The 26,083-nt window shown below is 43.9% G+C and overlaps 1 protein-coding gene across 2 annotated transcripts; it reads left to right on the forward strand.

Annotated features, from left to right (window-relative positions):
- Positions 1-228: 228 nt before the first annotated feature.
- On the forward strand, positions 229-26,008 carry Mob4 (MOB kinase activator 4). 2 transcript variants are annotated; one of them, XM_050187225.3, is made up of 7 exons: positions 229-389; positions 763-825; positions 927-1,027; positions 1,342-1,393; positions 6,403-6,569; positions 9,573-9,684; positions 21,843-26,008. In XM_050187225.3, exons 1-7 carry the CDS (start codon positions 330-332, stop codon positions 21,963-21,965), a joined length of 678 nt encoding a protein of 225 aa, XP_050043182.1. In that variant the 5' UTR covers positions 229-329; the 3' UTR covers positions 21,966-26,008. The 2 variants fall into 2 exon arrangements, with proteins under 2 accessions (XP_050043182.1, XP_050043183.1); XM_050187226.3 differs by having other exon boundaries at positions 1,342-1,384.
- Positions 26,009-26,083: the final 75 nt, after the last annotated feature.

Consider the following 26,083-nt stretch of genomic DNA (forward strand, 5'->3'; position numbering starts at 1 on the left):
GCATGGCGAAGCATAGTTTAGGTGTAAGCGAGTGTCGTACTAAAACTACATTGCTTCACAATTAATTCTTTTTTTTTTTACAATTGAAGGTGAATATGACGTTTCTAGCTTTGATAATATTTCTGAAATATTAAAGCTTGATTAATTTTCGATGAATGCGATAGAAACTACTGTTTTAGTGCACAAAACCCACAGAGCAGAGATGCGCTATATCCATATACACGGGTCCACGCATCCATAGATGCTATCCAGGTGGCGCAACGAGCGCAAGCAGCGAAACAAGCGCACGCACGCACAAACGCCACAAACGCTGGTTGAAACTCGGCAACATGAAGATGGCTGACAGTGCGGGTGTTCTTCGGCGGAATCGACCGGGAACAAAAGCCGAGGTGACAGTTTTATCTTTGTAACTTCACTTCAGTACATTATGAGCATGTGCAATGTTTAGTCCATTCGTGACGATTTGTTGCTTTGCTGTTGCCCCGTGTTCAGGTCAGGCGAGCTGATCGAAGGCCTAGCTGATTAATTTCTTCCTTTTATTATCCTCTTTGGGTAACGTTCTAAACAAACTAGCTTGCCGAATCCTTCTGCTCATCGGCAGTTTCGCTATTGCTGTCTCACCGATCATAAAGCGCACTGCAGTGTTCCCATTTCTACCAGCTTCTCTGATTAACTGCTGTTTCGAAATGCCGCGTGAACTTTTACTTCGATTGCGTTTCATGTGACCTAGACTTATTTTTGTGTGTTCGTTTCTTTGCCCAGAGTTTCTCAAGCTGGCCGGATGAGCCGTTCGACGAAATGGACAGTACACTGGCTGTTCAACAGGTATGTTCGTGCATGCGTTCAAAGTTGGTCGCGTTTGACGGAGTCGCGATCGACTACTGGTACTAACCTACGCTGCGGTGACATGTTCTTCCGGTGAACAGTTCATTCAGCAAGCGATCCGGAAGGACCCTGCGAATGTCGATGAAATCTTGACGCCGCCCGATGGCCAGGACGAAGGAGTGTGGAAGTACGAGCATCTAAGGTATGTTCGCTCCCTAAACGTACGGGGTGGGCCGCGTAGGCATTGAATTTGCTGTCTTCTAGTTGGTTAGAAATAGTCCCCGAGAGAAAGAGATTCTGTTATGTACTTCTATGGATGCTGGTAATACCAGTCTTGTACCGAGCTATGTACTCCATTCATTAGTTTAAATGTGCCTGGTTGTGTTGAGTGGATTATGTGGATTGCGGCTCACTCGTCAGAAGCAGACGGTAATAGAATTTTTTGTGGCGTGTACCTGGCGTTCAGAAACGACCACTGCCGGTCTGTGTAAACCTGTTATGATGTTGTCGTTACAGGCAGTTCTGCATGGAGTTAAATGGTCTTGCAGTCAAGCTGCAGGTATGTGAGGTTTGTAGTTGTTTTTAAATGGCTTATCTAATTGCACGCATATTACCACTAACACTTTCGTCAAAAGTCTTTCTGCATGCCTTACCTGGTTCTTCACCTTAAACCTGCAACGTACTGCATTTATTCGAATCTAAGCCGACACGTGAAAATAAAAAAAAAGCCGGAAAGAAAAAAAAATGGTATCCTACAATATAAACCAACAAAAAAAAGTACCTACCTTTTTAAGTCTCATGCAGTGTTTATATTGAACATGCTAGACTGCCACCAAATCTGCTGCAACTTGCTGCATGCAACCAGTCACTTGTCATCCAGGCAAGTGACTGGTTATCCATCCAGGCAACATATCATTGGATTCTTTGTCGCTCTTATCCCACAATGTGTTGTTTCCTGTGCTGTGATCAGTATCAGTGTGGCTTTAGAGCCAATCGCAGTCCAATCGACCAATTAGTCAGGTTAGAAACGAGAATCCGTGAAACTTTCATTTAAAGACAACATTGCGTCTTCGTTTTCTTTGAGTTATCAAAAGCATATGATACGACTTGGAGACATGGCGTGTTAATGGACTTGCACAGATACGGAATAAAAGGGCACATGCTTGGTATAATCAAGAGCTATCTGGAGGACCGAATTTTTCAGGTGATGTTTGGAGCGACTTGCTTTTAGTGTTTTATACAGAAGAATGGAGTGCCGCAAGGTGGAGTATTTAGTGTTGCACTATTTTTAGTGAAGCTCAACTCGATCATACAGTTATTCCATCTTCTTTAATGTATTCTTTATATGTCGATGACATTCAACTTCGTTGCACTTGTGAGTGCCAACTCCAGTTGGGCGTAAACTCTATAGTGCGATGGGTAAATGAAAATGGTTTTAAATTTTGCGGATAAAAAAACAATATGCGTACCTTCCAGTCAATACCGAAGGCTCACACCAGACCCAACATAGCATATTGAAGGACAGCAAATCACAGTAAAGAATGAGCACACATTTCTTGGCGTAATCTTTGACAAGAAGCTCACCTTCAAAGCGCACATCACGTATGCAGAACGGAAATCTCTCAGATCCATCAATCTAATAAAGCTCCTATCCCACCGGTCATGGGGTTCAGATAGAATATGTCTGCTTCGCATATACGACGCAGTTGCCCGGTCACAATTGGACTGTGGATGTTTTGTGTATGGCTCAGCTCGAAAGTCGGCATTAGAGGTTCCTGACCCGGTGCATCATCTTGGACTACGTCTATGTTCCGGCACGTTGCGTACGTCTCCCATACAAAGCTTGTATGCAGAAACTAACCATTGTTTTTGGAACACAGAAGACTACTTCTTGGAAACATGTACATAATGAGGGTACTGTCCTGTTCAACGCATTCTTGTAGACTATTATTTACAACACCGCGCTTTGAAACACATTTTAGCAATAAACCAGCAGTCATTCCTTCCTTTTTTATAAGGTACTGAAAACTAAATGCAGACCTATGTTACGAGCTAAAAAAACAATTCTTGCATGATGAACCTTCTTTTGCTCCTCGATAGATGAAGCATGCACAATGCGACTTCAGGTTAACAGAAAACAGTCTGCACCAAGAGAGGCCTTACTAAGTGAATATGTTGAAATAGAATCTGAATATAATTTATGCATGAAATATTTTACAGATGGATCAAAAAGCAATGATAATGTAGGCACTGCAGACACGTCAAACCAATATGAAAAACAAATGAGACTTCCAAGTCGGGCTACTGTGTTTACTGCAGAACTCTATGCCATATCGTTAGCTCTTGGAAGACATCCAGAAAAGAGAAAATGACCAATCTGTCATATTTAGTGACTCCTTGAGCTCTCTTCAAGCTCTCGCATCTAGGGTACCATCTAGAAATAATTTACTGAAGAAAATATAAAATCAATACACCAAATGTCATAAGAGAGCTTTAAACGTCGCTTTCTGCTGGATTCGCTTTCTGCTGGATAATGAGAGTAGATTTTATGCCCGGTACCAACGATTTGGAGCTACATGATGTTGGCCTAGCTCGGCAAGATTATAAAGCCACAATTAAAGATAGTAGTTGCAAAACAACGGCAGAAACTGCGGGATCAGCAAGAACATAACAAGCTTCTTTGCATACAACCTGTTTTACAAGAATGGCACAGTTGTAACCACAAAGATATTACGACGTAATCTTATCTCGCTAAGAATTAGTCACACAAGGCTGACCCATAGTTGCCTAATAAATAACAAACCACAACCAACATGCTAACACTGCAGCGAATTTTTACACATGCTACATGTTTTAATAACATGTCCCAGCCTAGCAAAATGGAGACAAAAGATATTTTAAAAATTTTTACGAAAAGAGAATCCCTTTCCATCCCATTCTCTTATTGAGTGATGAACCACCTGTGCCATATGAAGATCCTTTTAACGATTTAACAACCGCAGGAACCCTACAAGAACTGTAGCACATTTCATGTTCTTATATTTTTACTTGGCCGTCTACACCACCTTACCACATTTGAACAAATAAGCTAATTCAAAGAACATGTGCTTGGTTCATTATAGCCTGCACGGCTGCTGTGCCATAAAAATCCCAAAACGTCATCGTTGGAAATACACCTCCTAAATGCGTGAACAACAACGGCAGCTGGGATGTCCTCCCATGCACTTGCAATCCGTCTTGCCATCTGCCCCAGCAACGCGCCCTTGAAGCGACCAGACAGCCGCACGGGCCAAATCCTCGATCTGAACTGATCCATGATTTTTGTATCCCACTTTATAAAAAAAAGTATTGTCTTGGAATCTAATAAATGCAGTACTATAGATGCTTTACGCAAATTAGTTTTCTTTTGTTAATTTGACAAGGCTAGCAGTTTTTAACATGGCATGAAAGCAGCATAGGTATCAGTATGGTGACTTGCGTTTTACTCTAAAAATGTTAAGACAATTTGCACTTATTTGCACTTACTCCTGGCTTGCTGCTAAAATTTTCCAACTAGCCATCTTGGTTCGTGTTTTTTCAATGAAATACTTTGCACTGTTGTTTGCCTGGTTCGTCGGTACATTGAGTGGCAGAATAATGGAAAAACGAGTCTACATTTCTGTAAAAGCTTACTTATATAGTAGCAAAGTGCATATAAAGGGCAGATTTTTTTTTTAGAAAGAAGGGCAAGTGTTGCAAACATTCTAAACCAGTGTGGACCAAAAAGTGTCATCTCACTGCGAAATTCTAGCGATAACAGAACATTTTCCTTTAATGTTGTTAGGACAGCAATGCGGCTCACTGTACAATTAATTTCATGGCACCAGCCAATTACTACACCGTATACTTGCATTCATGTTATTTTGGGGCACAGTAATTATTGTATTATAGGTGCCAAGTTACTTCCGCCCTGCAAAGTTGAGGGGGCAGTTTCAATACGCAATTTTGGAAGTTTCAGGGCATAAAGGAGTGTAGTAAGTTCTAGCTGCTGAACAGGCGGATAGTTTGGGGGATAGCAGAGCTGGTGACGAGCGCCGACCATGACAAAGGCATATTGTGACGATAGCATCAGTAAAAGCTACCACTAACCAAATAATGCCTTGAAAGGTCCAGCAACTGTGTAGGGCCTATTTAGTATCCCAATAGTCAATGTGTAGCTGTGCCCCGAATGGAGGGAGCGCGGCACTAAGGAGGTTGTCTTACCAAGGCTAGCTGCCTGATGTGCTCTCTCGTGAGTCTTTTAAAAAAAGTGAGTCTTTCCTTGCCTTTTCCTTTGGCTTTCCCACTGCTGCTGCTGTGGCTGCTGCTGTCTGGCACATCACGTAGGGGGTGGGGGGTGGGGGGGTGTTCATTACGTCTATATACATGGAAGGAGCATGGCAGAGAAGAAAAGAGACGCGAGGAACTCGTTTGTGCCGCACCACACGCACTGTGCACAATGCCCTCTGGAACTACTGGGTCGTCACCATGTTAGCCTCTTGACAGCTGTAATTATCCGTGACACCCATGTTCAAGTCCAGAGAGAAGCTAGATAGAACGGAAGAAAGGAGGGGGAGAGGAGGCAGAGAATGGGTAAAACCAACGCAGCCGCGAAACGAATACAGTCTTGCCATTGCCACTCTTCGCTCGCAGTTCCTATACAAATACAAAGGGGGGGGGGGGGGAGTGACATGAGAAGGCAAGGAAACGCTGGATAAACTAAAGTTCAAGGTACGGTGCTGTACGTTACTGCTATTTATGAAAAATAACACCATGCAAATATGTCCAGTGGACAACTTACGCAGGGCGTGCAGAAGCAGATCCGGAATAATTAAAGTGCACTGCAGCGTCTAGGCGACACAACGGAAGCGGTCGCACGTCAAATCAACACTTTTGTACCCGCCGCAATAGCTTTGCGGCTATGGCATTGCTCAAGGTCACGGATTTGACCGAGGCAGCCGTATTTCGATCGGGGCGAAATTTAAGAAATGCTCGCGCACTTCAATTTAGGGACACGTAAATGAACACCACAGTTCCAAAATTAATCCGGAGTGAGCCGCTACGGCCTGCCTCATGATCTGATTGTGGTTTTGGCTCGTACAGCCCCATAATCCAATTCAACTTCAATGTGTCTGCCATGATGCGATGTGCCATGTGAGGCAATGACAATGCTCAATACTCTCAGAGGTTATGAAATATGGTGCATAACAACGCCTCAAGCAAACCCCTCTCCCTTTGTGTTTTGTGTACTACACAAACAGCAGTGGTGCACGCAAGGTAACGTTTAACATCAACTCACCACTCTTGTGTTGGGCAAAACATTGAAAAAAATGAAACATTTGCCGTCAACATCGCCGCTAATTATCATCAGTAAAAGCAAACGGCACAGAAAGCTTAGCTTACATCGATTCCCACATTGCTTGGGATCTGCATAATTCTTGTCTTCCATATTTTGGGAGCCTTGCTTGTAAGCAGCAGGAAAGTCTGTGTGTGTTCTGTCTAAATATGCGCCACTGTTGGCCATGTTCTTTGCTGTAGTTCACTGCTGGTTGGTTGCAGGCTGAGTGCAATGCAGACAGCTGCACCCAAATGACTGCCACGGAACAGTGGATATTCCTTTGCGCTGCCCACAAGACGCCCAAGGAGTGTCCAGCCATTGACTACACGCGGCACACCCTTGACGGAGCTGCATGCCTCCTCAACAGCAACAAGTACTTTCCGAGCCGGTAAGAAACTTCAGAACGGGCTGTGCTTTAGCTAGGCAGGTGCTTAATTGGACTGTGTATAATTAGCTCTATGCCACTACTTATTTGCTCTGTGCCACTGCTTACACTTTAATTACTTATCGCCATTGCAGATCACGTGATACTAAAGGTCCATGTATAAGAAGGAAAATTTTCAGTAAATATGGTTTTCTATAACAGAACTTCATTAAATGTATAGCTGGTGACAACATGAAAAAGTATGGCCAAAAATATATGAAGTACTAAAACGAAAACAGTAATCTACCTCCATAAAATGAAACCAGACATATTATATAACAAAACTACAGAAGCAGCTATGTATCATCCAGTGAAGAAACATTGTTAACTTGGTTGCTCTGTTGGTACCCCTACAGTAGCTCATACCCAAGTCAGATGGGCAAATGTTTGCACTTTGAGCAAGTGTTCTTTGCCTCGCTGAGTGTTACTTTGGTGGCGTTGTGCAGGACGGCAAAACAAAATGTCATTCCAGATTGATGGCATTGACGATCTATGAAGCCATAGGGTTTGATATGATTCTCAGCATTTTGAGTTTGTACTACAAACGATCACTGCTTTATTATGAAAAAAAAAAGACTTATTTACAAGAACTATCAAAAGTAGAAATACTATAATCTTATTAACACATTTATTTCTTTTGAGCCAACTCAAGCAAGGAACATAAGACGATTTGACTGGTACCAGAAATGAATGTTTCAAGCTTGTTTTGTCTTCACTGATGTCACGGGCTCATAAAATTTAAGATCATGAAGAAGTGGTCTTAGGAGAAGCATGGCTGTACATTGAGCAATTATTTATTCTTGTAGCACTTCTATTGAGGCTACACACTTCCGCGCTTTGAAGTGAGTTCATTGAATGCACTCGCTGGCTAGTGCACTTCAGCTAGTGCCACTAAACCTTTTCATGTGACATGTTGCAAATGACACTAACGGTGAAGTGTACTCGCTTAAAATGAAACTAAATTTGTCCATCTGACTGGAGTTCTTGTGCCTATGGCGTTTTATTGCTGAGCTTGAGGTAGCAGTTTTGATCCCAGCTTTTCAAAGAGGGCTATATGCAAGAATACTCATGTACTTAGATTTAGGTGCATGTTAAAGAACCCCAGGTGATAAAAATTAATGTGGAGTCCGGCATGCCTCATAATCAGATCGTGGTTTTAGCCCTCAGAAAAAGCAGATTTTAATGTTTTGCTGTGTTGGTGCAGCAGCAACAAATGTTGCCTCTAGTGCCTTGTAGATATTCAGTGCCCAAATCTCTCTCTATTTTGTGTGAACAACTGCATCACGCACATTTTATGCACATTGTGTATTGCACATTTTCCAAAATTGTTGTCCTCTTCTTGATGACTCGCATTTGTGGATATTGCAGATGTTTTGGCAGTAGTACTAGTGAGCAATCATGCTAGGTTTCGGACTTTTATCAAGCCTTTGGCATGTCGGAGTGAGTTAAACTGTACACTGTGTGCATTGACTTGTGGCTGCAAAACTTCATTTCATCAACATTTTCAGTCACTGTTTTCAACACTGTCATCAGTTTTTCAATTTCACAACTTGGCTGCCAATAAGCCTTGTATTGAGCAAAACTTTATTGGGATTGTCGTCCTCACTTCTGTTGGACAGCAACCCTGCGTAGGATGGTCACAATGCAAAAAGGTATCATTGCCATCATGATTTACCATCCTTTGGCAGAGTAGCTGTCCAAAGGTAGTGTCCATATAGGTAGTGTCCAAAACATGGCCATCATGACGTGTTTCCGGCTCCCATGATGGCTTCTGGCATTTACCGTACACAATATCGAGGCCTTTGAGATTCGCTGCCCATTACTTTTCGGGAGCTGATGCTGGCAGTGCGATTTGGACACCGCTCACTCCCCACTCATTTATTAGGCATGAGATAGAACATTAGTGAGTGACAGAGGCTGTGAGTGAACAGGGGTGAGCGCCAGTTAACGCGAGTACAAAGGAAATTCAAGGACAGTGATTTAGAGTGGGTGCGAGTATGAACGTGAGTGAGTGTAACTGGAGCACGAGTATGAGTGTGAGAATAAATGAATGAAACCACGTTTATTCCACATTAAAAGGCACATTAAAATAAGGTGGGTGCTGGAAAATGTGACTAGAAGCTACTGCGAATGTGTGAGACTGTTGGTGAGTATGAGGCAGCATGAGTAGAAACATGAGCGAGTTCCAGTGAATGCGAGTTCACAGGAGTGTGAGTGATTGCATAACCTGCAAAAATATTTAATGAGTATGAGTGAGCATCCGCTTACTCTGCTGAACGATGGTACTGCCCCAGCTAAGAGGAACTAATTCAGCGGGAATGGTCTTACCATTATTAGGTTGTTTTACAAAAATTTGTTCTGGCATAGTAGTTATATTCTTGGAAAGACATCACACTCGTCCAGAGTGTTGCTCAGGTTTCAAAAAAGGTTGTTTCAGGGCCCTTTTAAATCATGTGATACAGCCCTGTGTTTAACGTAATAGTTTTGCGGAAACCCACAAGGTGAAAAGAAGTAATTAATAAAGAGAAAATGTGACACCCATTAAACCGTAGCAATCGCTACAAAAGAAACCCATAAGGGTTTCTCAAAAGAAAGGCGTTGCAGTTCAAGAAAAATTCATCCTGGTCCAGGACTCGAACCTGGGACCATTGCCTTTCTGGGGCAGCTGCTATACCATATGAGCTAACCAGGCGGCTAGCAGATGGTAGGGTGAACTCTAACTGATCAACAACTCAAAGCAAAGGCAAGAGTTTGACTTAATAGTTCTGTGGAAACCCGCAAGATGGAGAGGATTAATCATAGCAATTGCTACGATTGGGTGGGTACCTCATTTTCCATTTATTCGTTTCATTAGCCGTGTGTTTAAAAATTGCTGTGCATGCTCATGTTTCAGTGTAGAGAGAAAAATTTGCTGCCAGCCTGTCACATTTCAGATCTCATAACAGATTGATATTTTGTTCTTTACAGAGTTAGCATCAAGGATTCCTCGGTAGCAAAGCTAGGTTCTGTGTGTCGGAGAGTGTACCGGATATTCTCTCACGCATACTACCATCACAGAGCCACATTTGATGAGTTTGAGGTAGGAGCTTATTGGTGTTTTTTTCTTTTTTCCCCATTTTTGCATGAGCTGCGATAAATGGTGTGGTGGTGATAAATTCTGGAGACTGATGAACCTTATAGTATAGAAAAAATGTTCAGATCCCATGCAGTGGGGGAATTGATGTTAGGTGAAGCATTGTGCAGTTAGCTGGCTATCTATATACATTATTTGGGGTTTTGCAGTCTTACCAGCTGGTGCAACATGACCATGCACAACATGCAGTCATGTGTATGGCAGTGGTGACATGACTCATTTGTTGTACTCTAGCCAAAAAACTTCACGACCTGTCCTGTTTGACGTCGGCTGCTCCTAAAGGTAGTCACTGGGTAAACTCGACCAACACCCGCACTGCCATTGTGCTGCTGAGCCCAACGCCTCAGGTTTGATCCCAGCTGCAGTGGCAGCATTTCAGTGGAAATGAAATGTAAGAACGCTCGTGTGTATAAATTCTGGTGCACAATAAAGAATATGAGGCGGTCAAAATTGATCTGGAGTCCACCACTATGGTTTGCCTCATAACCGGCTCGTGGTTCTGGCACGCAAAAATTTTCATTCCGCTTTTTTAAACTGGGCCAATACCGAAGACAGGGCATTGTCAGCATTTCAGTGTTACCTGCTAATGGGAAGGATGAAGGGAAACACTGGCTTTTCTCAGCAAATTATTGCTGTGTCACATGATGCATGCACCAACTGGCACTGGGAAAAGAGAATCGTGAAGTTATTATTCTTTCCAGCCATGCATACGTTGTGGCTTCAGAGCAGAATGGGAAAATGATAGCAGCTGGGCGGTCTTTGTGAGAACCACAGACAACATTCTTTTGCACAATGTCATGGAATGGAAATTTGGAAAAATTGTGCAAGCTGGCTGCTTTGTGAAGGTGTAAAAATTGCCTTCCACAGACTCCACAGCCTGGCTCTTGAGCATTACTGTATAGACCTTTTCATCGGGTGAGGAGGAAAGGGCGCGCGGCGAGCCTTTCCTCCTCACTGGCTTGGGCGATTCGACGCGGCGTTGCTTGAAAGCATTGCTGTCGCGCCCTGCAGAACGATTTCGAGATGCTTTAGATCGTACTTTGTGAACCTTACGCAATGTCTTTTCATATAAGGTCGTCAGGGAAGCCTTCTGGTGCATCAGTAACTACAGTACGCGGAAATATCTCTTAGGGGCACAAACTATTTGAACTATTTTGCGTATATCAGTTTTAATTCAACTAAGAGAACCAGTACCTCTGTATTACCAGCATGAAATGGTAAATCTGCTCACTATCTGATCGCTTAGCCTAGGGACTAAAACATAAAACATAAGAGCGCATGCTCGTCTACGGCCAACCTAAGGCTACCACGAAACACCTAAGCAGCAGGCGCTATCAAGTATTTGTGATACACCAGCATTGTTCTCGCCCATTTCAAGTCTAGTAGGCTTGAAATCACTATATGTCTATACTAGTCTCCCGCATGAGGCCGATGGCGCTGCTCAAAACAGCAATCATTGTGGTTTGTGAACCAGCATGATACATATACATATAAGCTACATGCTTCGGTATTGCCTTTTTGCCCTGTAAAGCCATAATGTATGAGAAGGATTGCATAAAAAGAACGCGATGGCTGTTTTTGAGGCCAAATTTCCGTAATACGTGTGAGTGCGTCATAGAGAACAGAATGAATGCAACCGAAAAAAAAAATCTGTTATCATCCTCTTTCTCGAAAAAGAAAGAGAAAATGGGCTGGCACCGCAATACGACCTCGCATAGTCACGCTGCACAACGTTTATAGATCTATAAATGTTGATGATGTATGATCGGACCCTGCGCTATATAGAACAAAGATATCTGTAACCCAGCACTTATGACTGCTACACTGCTATCACTACACCTTTCGTGTAGTTCGTAAATGGTCGCTTCGCTGGGCAAGCTTAATTCACACTGTAAGGTATGGTGTTAGTACTAACCAAAACTATTTTATTCATCAGTGCAAACCTCATCCACTGAATCAAGTAGTCACGCAATGTAATCTGCAGCTAACAGTTTGAACGCTTGTCAAAGAATAACAGCACAGCTCCTATCGTAGCAGCACGGTACCCACGCTGTTACGATAGTCGCGCATAGAGTCGCCGGCCGTTTATTCGGACCTCACGGGGACTGCAGAAATGTCCGAATAAACAAGTGTCTGAAAAAGCAGATTAAGAAAAAAAAATCCTTTATTTCCACGAACTTATTCGGGGTCGGCAGTAGGCTTGAAGAAATTGTGAATGCGCCGTTGCACGCTGTTCCGTTTAGAGAGGGTCGTACGATCACTACAGGCGGCCGAAAGCGCAGTCACTGCTTGTACACGCTCCGCATGCGACGGCAGCGCAGCACATGGTGCGTCATTCGTCCGGCGGTGCACCAGAAACCGGACCAATTATCTCGCCGTCGTCGAGTTCTGCGTATGTCAGTACAGCAGTATCAGCACCTGTGAAACTGTCAAATGAGATGGTGTCCGGAATCGCAATGCAACCACTGCGCAGGTCTCGGCAGAACATTTTCCGCGTCAGCAGGGAGCACATCGGAAGGCGACAAATCTTAGGCCTCCTGGCACCCGCTAGCTGGCATTCCCCAGCGCAGTCTGGGCGGCCACTGTCGGTGCCATTAGACACTTGACACGATGTTTCCGTATGCCGCGTTGGATCACCGGAAACTCGACACAGCACACAAAGCATACACCACTATGCCGACACCAGTCGCACAAACGAAAAACTTGGCGTACTCGCAGTGTCGTGCGCGAACGCGTGAAGAAACAAATCAGCAACTGCTGGATTGTCTTGACATGGCTTACTAAGCTGAAACCGGAACTGTTGTAGAGCCACTCTATCGAACCAGGCAGAAACGATGATGATGAGCGGGGATTTGCAGTAACGCCACTTCGTGGGGCAGCAAGGAGGCTCCGTTCAAAACAAAAATGGCGTTCAGCAAGTCGAACCATGCACCGGTCAGAGTTGGTGCATGGTGCTCTCGATCGAGTTGGCTCAAGGAGTGTCCGAAAAATCAGACAAGAGGTTGCAAGGTGTCCGAACTTTCGGCAGTTGTTATACATTATGGTCTATGGGGAGAATGGCAGTGCCGCGAACCAGACCGAATAATCGAGCATGTCCGAATTTTTGGAGTCCGGAAAATCAGTCGGCAACTGTATTTCATTGATCCTAAACCGCCGCTTAGAAATAGAGGAACATGCTGCAATAAGGTCACATTAGTAAGTGAAACATTCAGAAATACACAATTGATCTTTGAGGCTGATTGTAGGCTCAAATACGCGTGTACATCGCGCGGCGCGATGTACGGGCGGCGCGATTCATTCCATACACCATACATTCGGTGCCTCGATGCTATGCATGTGCATCGGCAAATTTTCGCGTGCTGCGTACTTCCACTGCCGCTGCTACATCGCGAGAGCTGCGCGTTGCCCTCTGATGTAGTAATACATTCGGTCGTGGTGTGCACAAGTTGACCACTGCGCTTGCGCCATATTTTATTTGGTAGCTATTATGAAAAAAATAACAATGCTATTATGAAAAGGATAACATTTGCTTTTGTGCCGTTGGGTGGGCATGGACGACTATGGTGTCTTTCATACTTGTAGCCAGAAAAAAATCAGACTGAGAGGATCAGTCCCGTGCAAGGTTTGCTCTTCATCAAAATTGTATAAAGGAAGTGCAGCCCTTGCACAAGTCTATGCGTTATGTAAACACTATGTGGGGTTTACAGTGATGCGCTTGTTGTTTGATACAAAGCAATGTAGACTCGCATATCCTGATATTAAAGATAAACAACCATAGTCGCCATGACTGTGGAAGAGAGTACAGAAAACCTTAGCAGGTCAAAAACCTCTGCAGGACAGAATAACTGGTATAGGACACCATTTCTATATTTGAAGGGGGGAATAGAGAAAAAAGGAATTGAGGGGGAAAAAAAGCGACATGAGTGACAGTTCTCTACTGCGCATTAGAGCTATCACTGTTTTTGAACTAGCTGTTGCTGTTATCATGCAGCTATTGCTTCGCTGTTTTGCAAAATGCTCAGTTTTCTTTGTCTTTTTGAGAATTTAGTCAGATACAGTTGCGGACTGATAATTCGGATTCATCAAGAACAGACAAGAAGTCTGTATAATCTGGAGTCTGAAATATCAATTTCACAGAAAATAAGTGTCTTTACTCCACAGGGGGCAAGGAAATAAAAAAAGCTTGTTGGCATGTGGATTACACCCTATGTTTGCATGTGACCTGCTCAGTTTGTATTAAGAGGAAGCTTTAGCTCGGGTGCTCCTATCTATAAATACATGCAAAAGGAGAATTCGTTTTTCTCAGCAACTGCTGCGCCAAATTTGACGAGGTTTGTTGCATTTAAAAGACACACTTAAATTCTAGTGACTGTTGGTTTTGAATTTTTGAGTTAGGCCATCAATTTTTTATTAAAAATTAGCAAAAATAAAAAATTTTCAGAAAACGAAACTATGAAGTTTACAACTCTAACTCAACAACAAAAAAATAACACAATTATGTGAATTGCATCTAATAGTGCATACAAAGCGGACAAAATTGATATGTCACACGTGAATATAAAAAAAATTGGTAATATGGAAATACAGCTTTTGCAGAACTCTTGTAACCAAAGTAACAAATTCATTCACGTAAGATGTAAAATGACATCAAATTTTTCCGCTTTGAATGATCTGATGGATGCCTTTTACAGAACCGCGATATCTGTTCTTGATGCAGAGCTATCAATTTGTAAACTTCTGTGTGCTTCTATTTTTTTTCAAACGGCCAAATATTTCAAAATCTTTTTAACAAAATTCAGGCCCTAAATCGAAATTCCGCTTCCAACACTCACTAGAATTTTAACTTCCTCTCTCAAATGCAACAAATTTCATTAAAATCGGTCGAGGGGTTATCTCAGAATAATGTTCTTGCGTTTTATGTGTATTTGAATAGGCCGCGTCGGAGTTGGGCCCAAGCTAAAGCTTCCTCTTAAGGCGAAAGACTTTAATGGCTCATACTCGCGGCGTCCGACCGTCCATCCGTCCGTGCCCTGGAACGGTGCCAGCTGTGGCCTCTCCCCCTCACTCTCTCTCAGCAATCACGTGATGGCACAGTGGCACATAGCAACAGCTGTGGCCTCTCCCCTTTACACTCTCTCAGCAATCATGTGATGGAACAGCGGCGCACTCAGCAACTCTCCTTCATAGGACGTCTCATTGCAGCAGTCGAGTTAGTCAGATGGCTCCCAAGCCGCTCGTTGATGATTCCACGGCAAGCGGTTCGGAGAAGCGCCCCAAGAATGTGGATTCCCCCGATACCAAACGCCAGAAGAAGAATGAGCGAATGCGCATGTGGCGGGCTAACATGTCATCGGGCACCAAGGCCAGGGTAGCGGAACGGAAGCGACAACAGCCAGTGCTCGCGGCACAGGCGAATAGGCACAGGCTTTCGCCTAACACACTTTGGAATTTACAGTGTCCTTCAATTTTTTCAACCATTATCATACTATTGCTACAGACATACGAGAGTATGGTCAATGCGCACACCTAATCTCTTCTCCTGGCAACTTAACAAAGGTTGATTGCGTTCCAGTAGCCAAATGATTGTGGGTTGTTTCACAACTGGCATTGTCTGCCATTTTCCTCACTTAAAGGCCCCACCAGGTCTGGCCATTTTGAGCTGACAAGCACAGTGCATACAATGCACACTAATGATCGTGTTTGCATTACACTGCTGCGTGCCACGGAAAGAGCTGAAATTTCAAAGCAAACTCTGTTTGCTTTCTCCACGCGGGCGCTGTGTTCCCAGCCAAAGAGGTGACGTTTATGCTCAAGTGTGCCTACGTACATGTCTATGCTGCCACGTCGCTCATAGCGACACATTATTTCGAGAATTATTCAAGGCAATACCTGTTATTTGAGTAATCTGTTGCTTCAATAGACGAATTAAGGATGAGAAAAATAATGAAACACAAACCAAATGCCTGCATGTTCTTGTTTTACTTCATACCATAGCAAGAGAGATGTACTTCCATTTCATCTGCTTGTTCCCACATCGTTCAATCGCTTGCGCAAACAACGAAACTACGTCATTTTCTACCATGTTCCAGCATGCAATCATGCTGTGTGATGCTCTAGTATATACCTCAGTATTTGTGTAGCACTGACTTACAACGCTAGTCAGGTGTTCTTGTGAACAGTGCGCAAAATGGCACACTGCGTGATACGAGACAAATGAAACAGCTTGCGCGCGACACTGTCAATGGAAGTGTGTTGCGCAGCAAAAAAAGCGAGAAAAAACAATAAAGAAGGCGGGGCCTGTGACGTATGGATCACGTGATCCTCGAGCTCCGGTATGGGAGGACACGGGGAACGAAGTTCACTTGCGGAGGCTAGGCAGGGCTAGTGGAGCATGTGTCTATGTTGGCGGTGACGCTTACTTCCCGAAATCATGGGTTCGCGGCACTATAATATTTATATCTTGGCTATTAATGAACCAGTTTGAAAAATTCCTGCGGTAGAAAGCTCCCTGGAGGGCATGTAACAACTTCCAGCGAATAAATGAAATTTTCTATGTGGCCTGGTGAGGAGCTCTTTAATTGCGGCCCTTGTTGGCACATCAAGGTTGGAATCTTGATAACTCTGAGTGATAAGATTGCAAAGAAATCGCCCAAAGCCTTGTCTCTATGTGGGAACAAATACTCAATGCACGGAAGTCATACAACAGACTTTGCAGATTCAACCTTTCTAGCTTGGCGGTGGCTTGACTTGTCCTGTGGCTCAGGTGCAGTCGGCGACTACTGGATCGCCTAGGCTTTCCTAGTTTTCGTTTTGGAGATGTGCCAGTGACATGTCAGAACAAAAATATTGCTGTTTTTGCTTGACTCGGTGGCTGAATTACTGTATTTACACGATTCTAATGTCTCCCCAAATCTAATGTGCAGCCGAATGCAACATGCACCTAACTTAAGAAATATATAGCATGTCTTTAGGTTCGCAATCAGAAAGATGAGACATACAGGATTTATCTTCGCATGCAAAATTTTTAATGGCCTTTCTTAAAGAAAGCAGTGCTTTGTCATTGCCACTTGTGCTTCATTGGCTACAGATACTAAGCACACAAGGCGGTATTCTCGATGATCACTTTAAAGATACTACTATCACGTTCACAAGGTTTGTATGACTGTGCACTGGACTTATTGAAATATGTGGCCGAGTGCGTTCCAGGCACTGTACAAATAGCGAGCTTGGCACGGGGCCACAAACGCTGGTCGCCGTAAATGCCTATGCAGCCGGTGCCGAGTTGCGCGAAATCTTGCGAACGTGATAGTAACTTTTAAAGTGATCGTAGTCGAGCACACACAACAACTTTCAAGAAAGCATGCTCTCCCACTGTTTCATGATGGCGGTGACGCTGTGTCTGATGGCTCTGACAGTAGGTTGTCGTCAGTGCCGCAAACACAGTTTTGGGTTCATGTGCGATTGTAACGTGCAGGCAGTTTTTGGACGCACATGTTCAGAGAAAAAAACGTGCCCGTTAGATTTGTGCAATTGCGGTAGTTGGTGTAGTTCAAATTATTGAGTGTCACACTGTAGGGTGTCCGAAATTTCAGTTCTCCTTGGAACTAGTGACAACGCTCCAAAGCTGTCCTAATAACGAAGCATGTCTGAATTACCATTCAGCGACTGTATTTGTGGTGGTCATAGTTCCCTACACCTGATCTCTACAGCAGTGCTGTTGATGCCATTCAGGTGTCTTATCCCGTCCACATTCGCTAAGAGTTCAGGTTACAGAACAGGCACCAGCATCTTTCCTAGCTCAAACTGAGGAAGGGCGGTATCATTTCATGGGGCAGATGACTTCACGCTGTCTTTGTCGGAGTGATATTAAAGATGTGTCTGGATGTGAGAATGTGTGCTTTGGGAATAAGCTTTCTAGGGCTGCCAGCCTTGTCATATCTGAAAAATTGTCTATATTAGAAGGAAGACAGCTGTATTTTCAATACATAGTTAAGTGCACTCACCGCAGACATGTTCATGCTCTACCGTGGATTACACTAGTATGGCTTTGTAGTCATGCAAGGTCCAGAGTGAGTACATTTAATAGGCTAGCGACTAGTATTAAGCTGTGTGTCAGTGGCGCTCAAGACTGTTTGCAGGCCAGCGCCTTGTGAACTCTCTTCTCCTTTGTTAGCAGTATGGCATGTGCACAGTGCCTGTTGCAGCTTCATTAAAGGGAAGCTGAAGAGTCTGTTGAATTCAATAAGACGCTCATATACGGATGCGGGAACCTTATAAACCATGCAGGTAAAATTTTGGAGGGGATTTTTCACTTAGGAGCGACATAATCATCGGTTAAAATTGCACTGTTGCTCCACCCCCTGTCGAGCTCCGCTCGCTGCTGCTGACGCTGACGATGCAAGCAGAGACCGGAACCGCGGCGTAGTGACGTCGGCACTGTTGTTTCGTTCCTTCGCAGTCTCCGCGACCGTGCCTGACCGTGCTTTTTTCTGCGTGCGTGCCATTCTAATCTGCTTCGCTCGACCCTGCATTCCTTTGTTTGTGTGTATGTAGAGTGGTAGTTGACGTGTGCAGCATCTATTGAACTGGTAGGCAAATCATGCCGGCGTTCTGTGCAGCCTACGGTTGCACGAACACCAGTGGCCGTGACGATGTTCCAATGTTCCATTAGTTCCCGCAAGAGAAGAAACTTTCAGCTAAGTGGGAGGCTGTTGTGAATCAAAGGAACTTCAAGCGCTCAAGAACAATAGCGCTGTGCTCTAACCACTTCCGTGACGACGATTACTACCCGAGTTTATCAATAATGCATGAATGAGTGAGAGTACGACTTGCTGCTAGCAGGCTTTCTAAACGCAGAGCGATAAGTTCGGGGCAACGAATACACAAAAACGGGACGGGTGCGGGCGGACGGATGGTCTTGGAAGACCTTATGAATACACGAACTCATCCAAACCTGGATTTTGATTTACTGCTAGCTCCTTCGTGGTAGCACGCTGAACGGAATGTGCATGTTTATCTCCCACCCTTGATGCAGGTTTTGTCGCAAACCGCCGTTAATTTTCTATTCGCATGTGTGTTGTGAAACAGTCTACATGCAGCTACCATAATGCAGTGCAATGTAAAGTTTGCGTGTGTTTGAAAGCTGGCACACACCAGCACGCTGCGCTCCCCCTCGTGCACAGAGAGAAAGCAGCTGTCTCATGTAGCCGACGGAATTCGCCGCCTTTACGGCTCTGGGTACGAGTAGCGTGCGGATGGCACGCTGATCAAGGTCACTACATGTGCTACAAGAGCCGGAAAACTTTTCCTGCACGTAAAGCGTCCGTGTAGATTCCCGACAGCTTTGGGGCAGTGCACAAATGCCGACGATTGCATCCCCGCTTACGTTCCACGAGGAGGCATGCAGGAACATAACAGTACAGTTGTTTCTCCGGAAACGAACTCACTGGATCACTGAATGCAGCTTTGTAAAAAACATACTCACCAAAGAACATTTCAAACGCTAGGAGATGCTAACACTTCACTTTCGTTTGTGTCGAAAGCACTGCTTGCTACCAGCATCTTTTGCTTCTTGGAGAGGCCGGCTCCTCGCAGTCGGCTCGTGCATGGAGGGAGCAACGCCGAACTCCTCAGAGAAATGCAAGATCTTGAAATTTACCATTACCGTCTCAGCAAAACAACAGCGCCAAACCACCTTGCACCATGCTTCATGTGTAGCGGTCGCGGTCGGTCCGGACGAACATCATTGTTGACGTCACGAGGCGCCTCACCAATCACAGGCGGAAACGAGGTGCGCAAGCTGCCCCCAGTCTGCTGCCGCACTTTTCGTTGAAATAAAATCTGTTTGTGCTTTTTTTCGCTCAATTTCGATGCGATATTCGAATTCGGAGGGTTGAACACCATGACGTACAGCTCTTTTTTCTGGAAAACCTTTCAGCTTCCCTTTAAATGACTGGCAGCTGAAATTCCCACTGGAAGAAAGGCCCATCACAAGGAGTGAATGGAAAGTGTCATGCAGAACTTTAATGACCTCTATGAAGTCATTAAAGGTCATTTCCCAACACAGTTGAAATGTGCTGGGAAAGGCTGAATGGACCAATCATAGACCTGTCGCTCAAACCTGATGCACAAAAAGTCCTCCCCCCCCCCCCCAGCAGTCGGTGAGGGGTTTCGTGACAAGGAAGTGTCTGAGGAATGCTAAGGCAGGGCTGTGGGTACAAAGCACAAGGAAGGAGCAGAGGACAATGTACAAGATGATTTGCCGGTACATGTATCCAAGCAACAAGCACCCTTTCAAGGATGCTTGTCGCGGTGTTCTAAACTCGTCGCTGACCATAGTCATTGACATTTGAGCCCATACTTGTCACCAATGCTTCAACTGATCATTGGAACATAATATAATTTAAGAGCACTCTTGTCATTAGGCACAGCAGTGGATGTTCTGCTCCTAACATAGGAAATGTGCATTCTTATGCTGGCACAAAGTGTTGACCTGCCTGAATACGCCGGTTCTCGTCCAATCCCGGAAGCTAAGCAGCATTGGGCTCGGTCAGGACTTGGGAGCGAGAAGTGATTACCGAAGGAGGCTTTCTAGGATCCTGCTCCATTTTGCTTGATGCAGTCGGACCCACCTATAACAATCTATCGGTTATAATTACCACATTTCAGTGCATTTACGATTTACGATGCCTCCATGCTGGAGGTGTGCCATGTGCAGCATAAACAGCATGGTGCAGGGCGTGTACTGGCACATGTGCCAGTGCAATATTGGATCCCACAACGGTGTCATTCTCATTTCTGCCGAATGTGCTGAACGCGATTTTTTTCTTCTTGCGAGTACATTACGTGCATTGAAACAATTTCTTCCATATCAGTAATGAATAATATCATTAATATTGGCAAGTATGCAGCAATAACGTAGCCATGTCCACTTTGAGGGGACAGAAACAGAGGTGGGCGCACTTAGTTGCCAGTGACATAGAAACACATGGCAGGCATGCTGCGAAAACTGCGACGTCTTAACTACTATCCTAATACAGCATGTTTCTGATAAGGATGGGTGAATGTCTTAGCTGTGTTACAAGCATCAGTGTGTGAATATGGTTACATTTCCAATGTATCAGTGTAAACGTGGCTACTATCCTTGCCGCTTGCGATTTGTTACATGCTCACGACTGCATATGAGAGGAAACGAAAAGCGGCTTTTTTCTTGTTGACCACAACCATTATAAAGCCTACAAATAATAAAGCCAAGGCAAGTTTGGTTGTAGCTTTTTTTTTTTTTCCTGGAAGTGCGGAAAGTGATGAAAGGAATGAAATGGGGCATCTGCTTAAGAATGCTTGGTGCGTGCAGACTGCTTGGTATGTCTGAAGAGTAATTCGCATAGCATTCGACAGATGGTAAGCGCGATCATCATTAGCTAGACTTGGCACATGACATATCGCTGCGGCAAGTTCGGGGTGTGATCATCACACAGGAAAAAAAAAAAAGAATTTTGATGACAAAATTCAGGGGTGCAATCATTGCGCGAGTGCGATCATTACACAAGTGAATGCGCTATACCACAAGCTCTCGAGTAAAAAATGGCGAGCACACTTGTAGTTTCGAAATGACAAATGATCGGAACTGGGTGCTGTGTTGAAAGAGCTACACGGCACTGCACTACCTATGCTCTCTAGGTAGACATTTCTAGCGGAAGTTTGCAGCTAGGTGCAGGAAGGCACCGGGAACAAAAATGACACTGAAAATCTGGTTTTTGAACCAAAGTGCTGCCAAATTGTACGTGCTGGCACCAGCTTTGGTGTGGTTAATTTTTGAGCATATTTAAGGGCGAGTCTATATATAACGAACTACTAATACAACGGCCACTATTTATGGAAATGTAAATGGGTTCGACTGTATTCAAAGCAGTAGAAGGAATGCAGCCTCACTCAAGGCCCATTCACGATGCTCAGTCAGCCATCTCGTCTCTTGTGCACACCAGAAATGCCCCTGTGCCGTTACCGTGAATGTTTAGGAATGTAAATATTGTTTTGCACTGATTTTTTTGCTCGCATTCTCAAGCGGCAGCGCTCTGATCATCTGCTTATTCTTTCTTCTGCAGAAGCAGACTTGCCTCTGCCGCCGTTTTACCACGTTTGTGACCAAGTATAGCCTGATGTCGAAGGACAATCTCATCGTTCCAATCCTTGACGAGGAACTCACCGCTGGAGAGAGTGAAGCCTGAGGCCGTCCTGTCAAAAACAAGTAGCGCAGAACACGCACTCTGATCTTCCTGCTCAGCAGACATTCGCTCCCATTGGCCCGGACGCTGGCCGCCTGGTCTTTGTCCCTGTGCGTTTCTCCCGATAGCATTGTTTCAGCGGTCACTTCTGCATGTTTCACTCTTTCGGCACGCCCTCGCCAACATGGACTGATATTGATCTCTGTCGCACCAGTGACGCGTGTTTGTGCTCTAGAAGTTGCTTTAGCTGTTTACATCCATCCACAGCACTGTGTACTAGCGTAGGCGTACCATGGTTTCTGTGCAGTGGCAGAAGTGACTGCTTGAGCGGATTGTGTTGCGTGGAAAAATAGTTATCGTCTGGCAGCCTGCACAAAGACGAGAGACAATTCTGGGAAAGCTGTGCTGTATATGTGCAAACACACCCTCTTTCTCTGTTCCCCTCTCCCTTGACTTTCTACTGTTGCTTCTTGAGTGTGGAAATGCCCATTTAATGATGTGGCAAGCACGTAAAAAAAAATGTCTACATATGTGAGTATTTAGCTTTATTATTTATTTTCTCCCTACGTGTGCCTGTAAAGAAATCCAGTAGTGCCAGTGAGACGGTTCTTGTGGTCAGGCAGAGACTGGTTCATACTGTTAAATACCTCGAAAATGCTGCCCCGTCTGCTCTCCCGATCATCAATATCATTTCTCATATGCGAAAACCATGATCTGCCGTTGCAGTTGGATTATGTAGTTACGGGATACCAGACTAACAACACATGGGCTTGCGGATATAGCCTTTTAGTAGCCAGCTGTAAAAAGAAGACGTGTTGTTTTTTGAAATACGAATCCCAAGTGTTAAGTCTGCTGTTTTGGATCTATGCACATGTCTGTCTTGTAAGCTCATTTTGCACGTGCTTGTGTCTTTCGCGCAGCAATGGCCATCTGTGTTAGATATGCATATCATAATTGAGAAGGTGGTATCTAACAGCTCCGCAGTTTCCTGTCTGTATTTAGTTGCTTTGATTTTGAATACAGTTTACCCTAGCCTAGTCCTTGAAGTAGTGCACAATTTTTTCATTTCCTGACTTGAAGCACATTAGCCAATTCCATTGGTTACCATCCGTTGTGCTAAAGGATAGTACTTATCACTGACATATGTGGCACAATAAAATCGTGCTCGAGGTGTGGATCTTTGTCTGAACAACATTTACCGTGCTTTTTAGAAATATTTACATGACCTACATAGAAGATGCAAATGTATCGAAATTCGTACAAGTGGCTTTGGGACAAGAGAAATTTGTTGCAAACCTGCAATAGAAATTTGCCTCCGAGCACTGCTAGCACTAAAACTGCCTTCGAATGGTCATTGTACAGTGCTTCAGAAGTCGTGTAAGGCAGTGGTAAGCTTTATTACAAGAAGATGCTCGCTTCAATAGCTATAATGAAACCTAGTGGTCACTTTTAGACGATGCTCATCCTTGGAGTAGAGCTTGAATTTTATCTTTCACGATTCTTCGCCACTGTTGCAGCACTCTGAAGTGGCCCTGTCGAAGGGGCACAATTTTGGTGCATCACAAAATTTGCATTGGGCCTTTATTTGGCCAGGGAGAGCTGCGTTTTCCAAGACAAGAGTATGTGTGGTCATCCGTGCTCAAAGAGCAACCTACAGGCACTGTAGCTGTCGATACTCCCATGCTTACATTTTCGACAAAAACCAACTGGGGCTGTGTGTCTAAGCTGGGGTTAAAGGACGACTAATGAAATTTCACTGTATTTCAAGTGTGTAATTTAGCACGGAGGCTGCTTTATCTAAAACAAGGCTTTTCACGTGACCTGAAATTTCGTTGCAGTTTGTCTTTTAATAGCACAGCTTTTAGTACTGTGTGTTGTATTGCTGAGAGCTTTACATTAGCGGTGTGGCGCTTGAGCTCACCTCGTGCTTGGTCTTCCAGGGTCTTGTAAAGCTGCTCCTTTATTTGTTCACTGTGTACATATTTTCCTTCAGATTGCAGAATTTGCTATTTGCTTATGCATAAGGTCGTGTTTAGTCTGCTCTCCCTACAAAAAATGCGAGGCTGTGCTATGAATTCCAACAATTGATGTCTGTGCTTCAGTGCACTTGTGAGCTGGATTCACATGATGGACGTCATCGTAGGTGAATCAGTCACGTGACGTATGACATTGGATTGCATCGCAGCTAGCATTAGTGTGACAGCGGAGAACAGCAAACGACAACGTGTATGACCCAACTATACGCCGACTTCCTGAAACATAGGCAGTGTTGCAGAAGCATCATAATGCTGCATGCATTCACTCGCTGCCATTGAGCAGGATAAGCTACATGTTTGTTTTGTACATTTCAATTCAACTATTCAGTTCAAGAATGACTTGGATCGGATTGAAGATGATTGCTGCCAGACTAAGGCAGGTTTCCGTCAGTATCTTGGTAGTTTTTACCGAAAATTCCAATGGCAATTTGCCTTTCGGTCATATCGCAAATCACTTACAATGACAGCAAGAGTAGGCGCCGGACGATTTCCTGGAAGAAACTTGAACATAATTAAATTAAATGTTTAAATTAAATTAAAGAATTAAAAAAACAACAAATTCCATTGTTTTAGTTTTGCAAGTGCAGCTTCATTGGCCATGTTTGAAAAGTCGTCCAGAACTGCAGAATGATTGTAGATTAAAAGTGGGTTGTACTCGATCTAAAAAGACTTGGGGCATTCTTTAAGATGCACAGCTTTTTTGTTGAATAATTATGGCATCTTTAGATGGTTGCTGTAATCCTCCAAATCCAAGCGGGCAGATTCTGGAGTCACTCTTACGTCCAAGTAGGAGATATCTTGTGCCAGCCAAACAGCTAGCTTCTTTTCAGGGCAGTGGGAGTTAGGAGTCCCCCTTTGCCAGCACAACCAAAGGAATGGGTAGGGTCCCATGGCTGGAATTGACCATATTTCCCACCTGCTTCGATATTGACACTGGTAGCCCTTTTCGGCACTGATCTGGAGTCGGGCGATTAGAAAGAAGCATGCGAATGTAGCCGGAGTGCTCCTTTTTGGTCATCCAAACAAGGTAAGCCTTTTGTGAGTGCTTTAGAGCACTGAAACATGACCATCCAAAGATGCCATTATACTTCAGCTTTCATCTGGAAAGACCCAAGTGTTTTATACCACATTTTTCTTAGTTTGTACACATTTTTGTAACATTGCCTGTGACAGATAGTGCTGTACTGCCTCTTCAGGTGCATTTCTTGAAAATAAGACGAATGTCCAAGTGGCTAACTGAAAACATTAAATAATGAGCTTTTAATTATCCACTTTAGGACATACATTACAAATGGAAAATTGAAGATGTGCTGTAATGGGAGTCATATTTGCTTGGAAGTCGTAAGACCAGCACCACTTTCGAGGTATTCAGTCTCAACTAAAATATATTGGTGTTAGATAAGTAGTTCTACAAAAGCATGTGTAGATGAATTTAGGATGATGTTAAATAGAATGCTAATAAATTTTTCAGCAGATTTTAGGCTTGCATACCTCAAAAGTGGTGCTAGTACCACAATTTCTGCTTAACAGGCATGACTCGGCCTCAATTTTGTAATTGGAACATGCCCCTAAAGTGAATTAATAAAATATTAATTGGTGAATATTTTTGAATAGCCACCTGGGGACACGCAGTCTATTGTGCGCATAATGTCTGCCTTTACAGGAAACCCACCCGAACAGACCAAATTGTAATGTATGCTCCATGCAATTTTTTAAAAATTTGTTCAAAGTAGAAAAAGTATACATGATACGAAATGTGTGTCTGGCCTGAATGGCAACATTACGGTGTTACACTGTTAATCTGCAACTATTGCATAGGAAAATGTTCTGCAGTCGTGGCCTCTTCGTGCATTGTGCAGTCTTTCCTGTCATTTGTGAACCTAGATTGTTGCAAATTTTCTTTACAATATTAGTGTAACACAGCTATACTATCTTTTACCAGGATTAAGAAACGCACATTTTGATGCTGGTAGCATGCAGGATCATTAAAAAGAAATGTAAGCAATGGAAGAGTGACCTTTGTCTTTTAATAAACCAGAAAAGAAGAATGTGTGCTCAGCAGTACTGAGTGCGGGTGTTTGTGCT

The sequence above is a fragment of the Dermacentor andersoni genome, chromosome 2, assembly GCF_023375885.2.
Source record: "Dermacentor andersoni chromosome 2, qqDerAnde1_hic_scaffold, whole genome shotgun sequence".
Classification (NCBI taxonomy): domain Eukaryota; kingdom Metazoa; phylum Arthropoda; class Arachnida; order Ixodida; family Ixodidae; genus Dermacentor; species Dermacentor andersoni.